Source organism: Coregonus lavaretus (genome assembly GCF_964263955.1).
Source record: "Coregonus lavaretus genome assembly, chromosome: 30".
Classification (NCBI taxonomy): domain Eukaryota; kingdom Metazoa; phylum Chordata; class Actinopteri; order Salmoniformes; family Salmonidae; genus Coregonus; species Coregonus lavaretus.
The window spans coordinates 32,135,401-32,147,561 of record NC_140017.1 but is presented as its reverse complement, the minus strand read 5'-3'; the positions used below and the strand labels follow the sequence as shown (position 1 = coordinate 32,147,561).

General features: G+C 50.5%; 1 protein-coding gene across 3 annotated transcripts in view; it reads left to right on the top strand.

Annotated features, from left to right (window-relative positions):
- The window catches only part of LOC311106127 (eukaryotic translation initiation factor 4 gamma 1-like), a 48,350-nt gene that overhangs the window by 31,805 nt on the left and 4,384 nt on the right, over positions 1-12,161 (top strand). Inside the window, exons 1-16 of one of the 3 annotated variants that reach the window (XM_084148445.1) lie at positions 364-447; positions 2,312-2,428; positions 2,613-2,691; positions 3,016-4,056; positions 5,593-5,681; positions 5,838-6,030; positions 6,663-6,796; positions 6,974-7,156; positions 7,278-7,685; positions 7,891-8,037; positions 8,185-8,418; positions 8,549-8,653; positions 10,680-10,994; positions 11,388-11,511; positions 11,597-11,699; positions 11,864-12,117. In XM_084148445.1, the coding sequence (XP_084004571.1) occupies positions 406-447; positions 2,312-2,428; positions 2,613-2,691; positions 3,016-4,056; positions 5,593-5,681; positions 5,838-6,030; positions 6,663-6,796; positions 6,974-7,156; positions 7,278-7,685; positions 7,891-8,037; positions 8,185-8,418; positions 8,549-8,653; positions 10,680-10,994; positions 11,388-11,511; positions 11,597-11,699; positions 11,864-12,117 (3,568 nt within the window). In that variant the 5' untranslated portion in view covers positions 364-405. Of the gene's footprint in view, positions 1-363; positions 448-1,224; positions 1,553-2,311; positions 2,429-2,612; positions 2,692-3,015; positions 4,057-5,592; positions 5,682-5,837; positions 6,031-6,662; positions 6,797-6,973; positions 7,157-7,277; positions 7,686-7,890; positions 8,038-8,184; positions 8,419-8,548; positions 8,654-10,679; positions 10,995-11,387; positions 11,512-11,596; positions 11,700-11,863; positions 12,118-12,161 lie in introns of those variants that run through there. The other 2 variants (XM_084148446.1, XM_084148444.1) reach the window with 2 other exon arrangements.

Sequence of the window (12,161 nt, the reverse complement as noted above, 5' to 3'; positions counted from 1 at the left end):
CTCTATGGTGGATTAAGCTGATTTGTCCCTGTGCTGAGGTGACTAAAGTGGACCTGGCTGATCTAGGTTAGACTGCTATATAGTAGACTACTCTGATCTAGTCTGCAGTGCATCTGTTCTACGGTGTGCTAGGCTTATGTCATTGAGTATCTGTGTTCAGTATGGTGGACTAGTCTGATCTAGTCTCCAGTGTATGTGTGCTCTGTATGGTGGACTAGTCTGATCTAGTCTCCAGTATATCTGTGCTCTGTATGGTACGGTGGGCCTGGCTGCTTTATCACTGTCTGTGGGAGCATGCAGCTGGCTGTGGTTGCTGGGGCGGACTTTGGCCGGCCAAGCTGCCCCGTCCCACGCTGTTCAAGGTCCTTCAGAGAGGCTCCCTGAGCTCCCAGTCCCGCTAGGAGGATGGTGGACGAGGGAGGAAGATCTGCAGCAGCACACCCCACAGTGAGTCATGCTTCAGCCAGTCTGTGTCTGAGTCACGCTGTGTCTTTCTATATGGTTTCAAAAATGTCTGCTGGTATTCAGGCAGAAGAGTCTGAAGTGTAAAGCTGTTTTTCAGTAGAGCTAAGCAGACTGTTTAGTTGTAGCTGTCTTGTAACAAAATAATAGTATATATTTTTTATTTTGTTAACTACTGCCTTCAAGAAGTGCATTGGCCAGTTTTTTTTTTCCTCCACTGCTTTCTCCATAAAAATGTTTTAGCTGCACTCGCTCTGGTCTCTGGGTAGAGGGGGGGGGGGGGGGGTTTAAAGGACATGTCAGCACATAGCTGAGCTCCACGTGGCTGCCAGGCTCCTCCCCTTCTGAGCCGGAAGCACAATGGCTGACTTCTCTCCTCCCCTTCTCTCTCTCTCTCTCCTCCCCTTCTCTCCTCCCCTTCTCTCTCTCTCTCTCTCCTCCCCTTCTCTCTATCTTGCTGTCTCTGCTGCTGCTTCTGTGGCATACCCCCCTCTCCCCTCTTCCGTCCACTGCCCCTCCCTCTCTCCCCCAGGAAGAGGCTGAAATGTGAGTGTGTGCACAGAATGACAGAAGAGGAGCCAAGTTTTTTTATTTGTTTTTATTTTTATTTATTTTTGCACTAGCCGGAGCTTATTTGACAAAGTTCTGTAGTTTTTTTTTCTTCCACTCCTTTTTTTCTGGAATCTCACTCCCCCTCTCTTTGGCCCCCTTTTGACTGACTGACTGACTAGTTCGGTGCTCTGTGGGCGGGGGCGCTTGCATTCCAGTGCTGCAGCTCCACAAGGCCAGTCGCTCTGGCTTCTCTCTCGCTCTCGCTCTCTCTCTCACCCTCCCGCTCTCTCCCTCTGTACGTGTGTGAGAAAGCTGGGAACGAGGCTCTGCCCTGCTGTCTCTGCCCTGCTGTCTCTGCCTTGCTGGCTCTGCTCTGCTCTGCTCAGTGAGTTGTTGAGGGAGTAGGCTACGTGCGTGTTCCCAGCCACGGTTGCAAAAGCAGCCTGCTTGCTGGGAGAGGCCTGCAGGCCGACAACTCAACTCCGGGCCCAGGATGAGAGAGGCCTTCTAGGGGCTCTGGAGCCTGTCCGTGTGCCAGGTAAACGACTCTACCAGTGGGGGAATGTGCTGGCTCACGCCTGTTGCTGACAACTTTTACAGTGTGTACGTGCATGTGAAGGAGAGAGCGAGAGGAGAGTTTGTGATAGAAAACATGTTGCTCAGTGGAAGGGCACGCCTTGTAAGTGAGTAATCATCTGTTTTTCAGTAGTTCAAAGGAGTATTGTACGATGTGCTTTTCAATAACATAAAATCTGGCGGATTTTCTAGGTGTAGTTTGAGTGATCATATGGAGAGAGCAAAGGAAATGTCTGTCTTGCACTGGAATTTGTTTGGTAACTTGGCTGAAGTTGAGTTTGTCCGTAGTCAAATTTTGTTGGAAGAATTCACAAAAACAAGGCAGCAATCTGTGTAGAAATGGGTTTCTCAGGCTGCATAGCTTTGTGGGGTTGGTGTTTCTTGTGTCAGTATGTGAGAAATGTAGCTCTGCTGATTGAGAAGACGCTGCTAGGCCACAGCCCTACAGTACAACACAGAAGACTTGGCACAGTTGGAAACAGGGCCTTGCATCATAGAAAGCAGTTAGTTGTAGCAGCTCTTCTCCAGCTTCTTCCTCCCACTAAACTCACCCCCTCTCTCCTTTACTCTGGCTATTTCTCACTCTTTTTTGCTCTCCTATAGAAAGGGACTGAAGCAAGAGCAAGTAACAAGTTTTTCTCGATGGCTCTCCTGCATTCTCTCTCTTTTTCTATATTCTTCTTCTTGTATCCCTCACTGTTGTCTTGTGTCCTCTCTATAGATCATAATACGAGACCCTAACCAGGGTGGTAAAGACATCACTGAGGAGATTATGTCAGGGGGCACCCGCAGTGGTGCCACCCCCACACCCCCACAGGTGAGCGACGACTCTTCAGAGGTGAGCTACCATACTCTCGTCACCAACTATCATCCCTTTACACACCTTTACCTACCATACAGTCATGTCTCTGAATGGGCAGACATTTTGTTTTCATATTTGACATTGTATCTAACCTTCATAAGGTTGTGTCCACTCTAGTTATCTAATGTCTGTGTGTTGTGGTGTTCTGTCCCTCCTTTAGTCATCTATATCTGGATCAGAGGGCACAGCCGTTGCCCAGGCCAACGGTGAGAACGTGACACCTGTCGTCGTCAGACCAGGTGAGTTGGCCGAGGGGTCAGGTAATCTTGAAGGATGTAGCTGGCCATACCCATCCAGTATATAGAAGTCATTTTTCGTGAATTTGACTAAATCGCATAGACCGGCAAAATGCACCTTTTGGAAAGGACCCATGCATTTTGGCCATTTAATGACGGATTGATAATAAGTGGGTAATTATCAAAAGATGATCAACAGATATGAGGGTAAATTTTAACATTAGTATGGTACTATGGGCCACTTGAGTCTTTTAAATTCACCCTAGAAAGGTAATGGTTAAGCAGGCCCTCTCATGGTTTTTCCTCGTCATCGCCTTTCCTCCTCAGATGACCGAGGGAAACCTGCAGCCACTCTCATCACTGGCCCCCCAGCCCCGTCTAAAACCCCTGAACTGGTCAAGACTGCCCCTGCCCCTACAGAGGTCAAACCCCCAGACACGGACAGTAACTCCCCTTCCTTACCCCAGGACCTACCCACCCCCCCACCCTCAACTAGTCCCGTTGCAGACGTGATGGACGCACCAGCCCCGGCCGCTGCTCCAGCCCCATCTGCCCCTGAAGTGCCCGCTTACCCTGCGCCCCTGCCTGAACCCCGCCCCACTCCTGCAGCCGAGGAGCAGCCCTCAGCCGCCAAGGAGGCTCGGGAGGAGGAGAAGGAGATTAAAGAGGAGGTGGCGAAGGCTAGGGAGGAGGTGACTACATCATCCAAACCTGAGCCTTCCCTTGCTCCAGTGACCACCCCAAGCAGCAGCACTAACAGTGTGTCTGCCACCCAGCCTCCCCGAGCCGAGGAGGAGGAGCCATCAGCCCTGTCCATCACCTTGCCCTCCCCCCAGGCAGCAAAACCCCCGCTGGAGTCTCCCATCGCCCAGCCAGAGGAGCTCAGGCTGCCCAACGGCCTGCCTCTCCCCAGCCCACAGGACCCTGAGAAGGTGTCTGCAGAGTCGTCGGAGTGTGACGTCAGCCCCATCGCTGAGCCTGAGATGGCCCACTTACAGAGGGAGGCACCCGTGCCTAAACCCATGCCTGTTGCCGTGACGGCATCGCCTGTTGCCGTGACGGCATCGCCTGTTGCCGTGACGTCAACGCCCGCCCCCGTTGCCGTGACGCCAACGCCCGCCCCCGTTGCCGTGACGCCAACGCCCGTTGCCGTGACGCCAATGCCCGCCCCCGTTGCCGTGACGCCAATGCCCGCCCCTGTTGCCGTGACACCAATGCCCGCCCCTGTTGCCGTCCAGGTGACTGTTGCCCCCGTGGTCCTAGCTGAGACTGCTACTACTACAGAGGTAACCCCTCCCCGTGTGGAAGACCAGATGGACTCTCCACCACCACAGAGCAACACCCCAGCCGGGGAGAGTTCTATGCAAGGTCAGTATCAGTCTGACAGACTCACACTTTTTCTCTCTGTTTTTGAAACAGTCTCCCTCTATCTCTGTCTTTTTCTCTATCTAGATTCATCTGTTTGTCATTCAACCACATCGTTTTTTTCAATTCCTAACCCTACCCCTTGGCACTTCGTGAAGATAAAACATTGGCTAGGAGGATCTGCCCCTTGAGGCGTTGCAGTCCGACTGTGTGTCGGGCCTGTGTCATGAGGGGCAGAGAGTGACAGGGTTATGTCTACGCCGAGGACCCAGAACAGCGGGTACTTGGAGTGATCATAGCTCCAACAGAAAGCCATAAAAATAAAATGTTGGATAGGTGGCAATGTGGTAACCGCTCCACTTGATTTCTGACAGGCTAGGTGGAGTGTGGGTGCTAGGGTTGGATTAGGGATTGATTTCTGACAGGCTAGGTGGAGTGTGGGTGCTAGGGTTGGATTAGGGATTGATTTCTGACAGGCTAGGTGGAGTGTGGGTGCTAGGGTTGGATTAGGGATTGATTTCTGACAGGCTAGGTGGAGTGTGGGTGCTAGGGTTGGATTAGGGATTGATTTCTGACAGGCTAGGTGGAGTGTGGGTGCTAGGGTTGGATTAGGGATTGATTTCTGACAGGCTAGGTGGAGTGTGGGTGCTAGGGTTGGATTAGGGATTGATTTCTGACAGGCTAGGTGGAGTGTGGGTGCTAGGGTTGGATTAGGGATTGATTTCTGACAGGCTAGGTGGAGTGTGGGTGCTAGGGTTGGATTAGGGATTGATTTCTGACAGGCTAGGTGGAGTGTGGGTGCTAGGGTTGGATTAGGGATTGATTTCTGACAGGCTAGGTGGAGTGTGGGTGCTAGGGTTGGATTAGGGATTGATTTCTGACAGGCTAGGTGGAGTGTGGGTGCTAGGGTTGGATTAGGGATTGATTTCTGACAGGCTAGGTGGAGTGTGGGTGCTAGGGTTGGATTAGGGATTGATTTCTGACAGGCTAGGTGGAGTGTGGGTGCTAGGGTTGGATTGGGGATTGATTTCTGACAGGCTAGGTGGAGTGTGGGTGCTAGGGTTGGATTGGGGATTGATTTCTGACAGGCTAGGTGGAGTGTGGGTGCTAGGGTTGGATTAGGGATTGATTTCTGACAGGCTAGGTGGAGTGTGGGTGCTAGGGTTGGATTGGGGATTGATTTCTGACAGGCTAGGTGGAGTGTGGGTGCTAGGGTTGGATTGGGGATTGATTTCTGACAGGCTAGGTGGAGTGTGGGTGCTAGGGTTGGATTGGGGATTGATTTCTGACAGGCTAGGTGGAGTGTGGGTGCTAGGGTTGGATTAGGGATTGATTTCTGACAGGCTAGGTGGAGTGTGGGTGCTAGGGTTGGATTAGGGATTGATTTCTGACAGGCTAGGTGGAGTGTGGGTGCTAGGGTTGGATTAGGGATTGATTTCTGACAGGCTAGGTGGAGTGTGGGTGCTAGGGTTGGATTGGGGATTGAGTGTCAATCCATGGTGGTTTAGTCTGACTGTGTTGGTGGTGTTCTGCTTGTAGCTGCTGTTTCTGTGCCGAAGAAAAAGAGGAAGATGAAGGATCTGAACAAGAAGGAGGCTGTTGGAGACCTCCTGGATGCCTTTAAGGAGGTCCGTTCACACAAACTACCCACGCAATCTCATATCAAAGCTTTAAAAATGGCTGTTCACAGCCCAAAATATAAAAATGTTTTTACAGACTACTCTTTCCTCAATCCCTCCTCTTTTCTCTCTCCCCCCTCTCTCTCTCTCTCTCTCCCTCTCCAGGAGCAGGTAGTGCAGAGCCCGCCTGAGCCAGAGCAGGCCACACCCACTTCTGCCGCTGACGCTGAGGAGCCCCGCCCAGCCGCCACCCCTGCAGTCGAAGAGGTGGATGAGACGTGGGAGGAGAAGGAAGACAAACTGGATGCAGAGAACATTGAACCCAAGCCCGGGGATCTGAAGTACCAGTACAGAGAGGGTGGGTTCTGAACCTTGGCCATAAGAGGCCCTGTAACATTTCTATACTTACTTAGAAACGTAATCCTCTTAACGTTATCCTCTACACCTTATCTCACAAGGTCTGCCTTTACTGTCAGTCAAGAGAGGATGCAAAGTTTAACTTTATTGGAAATGCTTTGTCAGAGCACGAGTCCTAAAGTCCCATTTGACGTCAATGTATGATTTTTATTTTTAAGGTAAACATTAGTGAAACTGAGCGATACTCAGGTCGGATGCCAGACTATATACCCTAACTCTACCAATCTAAACCCTGAACTACCGAGTGGCGCAGTGCTAGCTGTGCCACTAGAGATCCTGGTTCGAATCCAGGCTCTGTCGTTGCCGGCCGCGACCGGGAGACCCATGGGGGGGGCGCACAGTTGGCCCAGCATCGTCCAGGGTAGGGGAGGGAATGGCCGGCAGGGATGTAGCTCAGTTGGTAGAGTTTGCAACGCCAGGGTTGTGCGTTCGATTCCCACGGGGGGCCAGTATGAAAAATAAATAAAATAATAATGTATGCACTCACTAACTGTAAGTCGCTCTGGATAAGAGCATCTGCTAAATGACTAAAATGTAATAATGTGATTCCTCTATAATTCCTTGTTCCTCCAGAACTATGTAGGCCTATAGACCCAGAGGAGAAGAAGAGGTATGACAGGGACTTCCTGCTGGGCTTCCAGTTCATCAGTGCCGCCATGTCCAAGCCTGAGGGCCTGCCTCAGATCAGTGATGTCGTGCTGGACAAGGTACAGTACAACACACTGTCCCCTGCTGGACTGGAGGAACCACTGCACACTCCATTCGAGAATTGTATAGATTGTTTTCTTCAGATGGACCACATTATTCACCAGTTATTTGTTTTGTTGTCTTTCTTCGTCCGACATTCTTTCTCTCTATTCCTGGTACTACTTCTCGCTCTCCAGGCGAATAAGGCCCCTCTCCGCCAGTTGGAACCCGGCCGTTTGCCGGGGATGAACATGGGCACTGACTTCACGCCCTCGTTTGCCAACCTGGGCAGGCCTGGAATGGGAGGGGGAGGAGGAGGAGGAGGAGGTGGTGGAGGAGGAGGAGGAGGAGGAGGAGGAGGTGGCCACAGAGGAGGACCAGTGAGTTACCATGGGAAACTGTCAATCTTCTCAAAGACTACACTCTGATTCTGAAAGTCTGATTATATTAAAACAATGTTGACTGAATTTCTTTCCTTTTCCCCTCCCTCCTCTCCTCCAGCCCTCTGGTATGGGTGGTGGAGGACCGCGTCGCTCCCAGCAGGGCCAGCGTAAGGAACCCAGGAGGATCATCAACATCTCTTCGTCTCTGACGGACGACGTGAAGCTCAATAAGGCTGAGAAGGCCTGGAAGCCCGCCGTCAAGAAGGCTACCAGTGGGCAAGCTGCTCCTGAGGAGGAGAGCGACGACCCAGAACAGGCCAAGACCCAGGAGCTGTTCAAGAGGGTCCGTAGTATCCTGAACAAGCTGACCCCTCAGATGTTCCAACAGCTGATGAAGCAGGTCACAGAGCTGACCATCGATACGGAGGAGAGGCTGAAGGGAGTGATAGATCTGATCTTTGAGAAGGCCATCTCTGAACCCAACTTCTCCGTGGCCTACGCCAACATGTGCCGCTGCCTTATGGGGGTGAGTGACTATGAAGGGTGTATGCGTGTTCAGCTAGTGTGCTGGGCTTGGTCCGGTGATGACCTCCGTTCTGTGCCACGTGTCTAGGCCACTGACTGGAGTGGTTCTACTACACTCATCACGTTCCCTCTTATGCTTTATGTGACGTCTGCAAAGCTCTCCAACCGTGGCCTAAATGTTTGTTTTTGTCTTTTCCTCTCGTCAGCTCAAAGTCCCCACTACAGACAAGCCGGGAGTCACTGTGAATTTCCGCAAGCTGCTTCTGAACCGCTGTCAGAAGGAGTTTGAGAAGGACAAGGACGATGATGTCATCTTTGAGGAGAAGCAGAAAGAGCTGGACGCTGCAGCCACGGTACGAGCTGGGCTCTGTGACCAATTCAAATGTCTCTCTCACACTTTGAATTGGTTTTGGTTTCAGTAGGAGTTAGCTGACCATCTGTGTGCTATACCTCCCTCCCCCTGCTTCCTCTCCCTCTGTTACATCACTACCTGTCTGAAGGAGGAGAAGGATCGACTGAAGGCGGAGCTGGAGGAGGCCAAAGACAAGGCACGGCGGAGGTCGCTAGGCAACATCAAGTTCATCGGTGAGCTGTTCAAGCTGAAGATGCTGACGGAGGCCATCATGCACGACTGCATCGTCAAGCTGCTGAAGAACCACGATGAGGAGTCGCTAGAGTGCCTCTGTAGACTCTTGTCCACTATAGGGAAGGACCTGGACTTTGAGAAGGCAAAGGTAACCCTGAACCTGTGTCTCCCACACACACACACACACACACACACACACATCCTTTAGAACACTTACACCAAATGATTTATAAGGAACTTAGATTTACACACTAACCTGGCTGTCTCTCTTTCTGTAGCCTCGTATGGACCAGTACTTTGCCCAGATGGACAAGATCATCAAGGAGAAGAAGACATCGTCCAGAATCCGCTTCATGCTGCAGGACGTACTGGACCTCAGGAGGGTAATGCCTCCTAACGCACACACACACACCAGTGTCTGGGGAATGCTTCAGCCCCCTCACCTAAACCTTTTGGTCATCTCTATCTAATCTGACTGACCCTTGTCCTCTGGTTGGTATGTATCCAAGCCTATCTGTAAACACTATGGGTCAAACTACCATAGACAGAATGGTCTCCCCTAACCCAACATTACCTCTGAACTTATCCCTGATCCCAAATCACCTCTGACCTCTAGTCTCACTTCCTTTACAAGCCCCCTCTATGCATGCATGTAGTGTATCATAGTGGGTGTGTTGTTTTACAGCCCCATAGACGCCCACACTAGTCTGTAGCCCTGGCCCGTGTTGGTTCTGAAGTGGGCTAAGAGAGAGAGAAACTCAGCTCTTTAATACAGGGAGGCTCCCCAGCTGGGCCCCTCTGTGCCATAGGCTGAGACAGGAGTCAGTCTGCACCCTGCAGCCAATAACATCTCTCCAAGCTACTGTAAACCCTCCCTCCTCTCCATGTCATTCACCATCTAGATTTTTACCACCCTTCTAAACGGATGTGTCCATTGATGTTCACATAAACTACTTAACCATTCCTGTTAGTTTTGGGCAGTATCCAGATTGTACCTTCATACCGACCTTGTGCCGTACAGGGATTTTCGGTAATACCTGCACTGAACACGAGCGCTATTTTCAATCCCAAGGTTAGCAACGCTAACAAGTACAAGTCCAATCTAACTAACTCATGCAAACAATTTATAAAGTCTGACACACATTGCAGGAAAGACATCTGACTCATAAAGTTATATATGTCACTCAAAAATGCAACACCCATTGCTGCACACGCAAAACTAATATTAGACGGCAAGGAAGGGATTCTCTGCTGTTACCAAGAGGAGCTTGATTGCAAGAAGCTAACCACTTAGCTAGAAGAACTTGGTACATATTTAGCAAACCAAATGCACAACTGCAGAGCATTTAGCACATTTTAGACAGTTAACTTAATAGTTGTAAGATATCTAGTTGTGAATTCCATACTGTAACTAGATCACCTTCAGTTACTCCCAAGACTACCTGGAAGCTTCATAATGAGATAATGACATCTGCATTATCTCCTGAATTTCACAAGTTGACTGCAGACATTAACTTAAAAAGTAGCTACAAATATTCAAAGAATATAGTTTCAGCGGTATTGACAGTATTGAAAAACTGTCCCGTGGGTATTTCCAAATACCCTGGTATATACGTTATACATCCCAAGCCTAATGCCTATGACCCATTCACTAAGCTTTCAGTGGTTCACAAACTCAGATTTCTTTCTTTGTTTGAAAACTACTAGTTACTAAGGACATACAGGTATGTTTACTTAGGATATGTAGCTTGGGCCTCTATCTAAGGTCTAGATGTGCATTTATTTGTACAGTGCTGTTAGCTGTGTGTGTGTCTGAGGTTTCCCATAATGCAGTTTACTGGAAAATATAAATGCTGGACTGTTCCACTTTAACTAGTTTAGTCTCCAGTGACCTTTCTGGGAAAATGTCTGCAGAGCCTCTTTGTGTTTGTTTGACTGTGACTTGCAGTGCTGTGGCGTTGTACTGGATCCAGTCTCCCCACTGTCTGATCCCTGTACAACATAGGTCATGTAGGTCTACATGTTCAGACAGGGTTCCAACACGTGCACCACATTATATGATCTCTATGGTTCCACCCCAAGTAAGTGTGTTACCAAAGCAGCAGTCGGGATGTTTCATAAGAGCTGATCAGCTGCACTCAGTCGGCACACTGGCCCCTGTCGTTTACTAGGAAAACACTAGTTTCAGTTTCCTTGGTCTGGAAAAGCTGACAGCGGGGTCAAGGTAGGGCAAGGCATCTCGCTCTCTCTCGCTATGTAGCCTAGTTGTCAAGTGACCCATTTATCTCTTAATTTATTGACTAAGGGACTTATGCCTCGAAGAGATATGGAGTGTTAAGAGTACGCCACACTTTCCCATCTAACTCCAATCCTCAGTTAAACTATATTACTGTACTCACTCCCTCCCAGAACACGTGGGTCCCCAGAAGAGGAGAGCAGGGCCCCAAGACCATAGACCAGATCCACAAGGAGGCTGAGCTGGAGGAGCACAGGGAGGTTCTCAAGGTGCAGCAACAACTCCTCAACCAGAACACCCGAGGAGGAAGTGGAGGACGTGGAGGAGGAGGAGGAGGAGGAGGAGGAGGAAGAGATCAGGGGAACCGCGGGGGCCAACACCCCCAGGCGGGCCAGAGGAGTCAGCCTCAGGATGAGGGCTGGAACACAGTTCCCATCTCCACCAAGAGCAGACCCATCGACACCAGCCGACTCAGCAAGATCACTAAGGTCAGTGATACATCATACTGTGGATTCTCAGCCACGTATCGTAGACCCCATACTCAGTTTGGACTGAAACACTCCAACCCCCTCCACTTGCAGTCTAGCAACCACCTCCTTAACCTTCAACCCCATTATAAAGTTCTATCAGCCCTACCATTCCCAACTCTTCTAATCTGTTGGACTGAAAACCCTAAACCCACTCACTCTGTAGTCTAGCACACACCACTTAACCTTTAACCTCCATTTAGAGTTATGACCATACCAATCCTGACTCCTCCAAACTTCTTATTTATGTAACTTGAAACCTCAGACCTTTCTCAGATCTCAAGATGACATCAACAATTCTGCTAGTCTTCTTTCCTCAACAGTAATGTTTCTAACCTCTCCTTCTCTCTGCAGCCTGGGGCTTTGGACTTCAACAACCAGCTGCTGGCGCCCCAGCTCGGGGGCAAGGGCATGTGGGGCAGCTGGGGTAAGGGTAGCAGTGGAGGCACCACCGGAGCCAAACCCGCTGGGGAAGCCAGTAAGTCATTTTACCAGTACACCCACCACTGTGAAATATCTACTCTTAGACTCCTTAAACACAAAGTGTGTGTGTATGTGTGTAGCCCCAGAGTCAGGAGGCCGCCCAGCCACCAGCACCCTCAACAGGTTCTCAGCCCTGCAGCCACAGCAGCCCTCACAGGACTCGGACAGAAGACTTCCTCAGAGGTCAGCAGCACTGGGACGTTACAACAGACTACATCTGTCCTTTACATATCTCTTTCTGTCTGTGAGGTTTTCTCTTTGTGTCAGATAGTCACTGGTTTAAATATGGAACATCACTGTTACCACTCTTTGTATCAACCCCCCCCCCCCCCCCCGTACACAAACAGGAACAGCTCGAGCCGGGACCGTGGCAGCGACAGATTTGAGCGTCATGACCGTGGCAGCAACGACCGCTTCGACCGGCGGGACGACCGGGACAGGAACCGGCCCCCGGTCAGCAAGCGGAGCTTTAGCAGGGAGACAGAGGAGCACAGCAGAGAGAGGGAGCACCGTGGCCCTGCTGATCCCGTACGCCGCGTAGCCAGCATGACCGACGACAGGGACCGGGGCAGCAGAGACCGAGCTAGGAGCAAAGAGAATGGTACGAAACACAGCATACATTCTGTCAGGCTTACAGTACTGCTG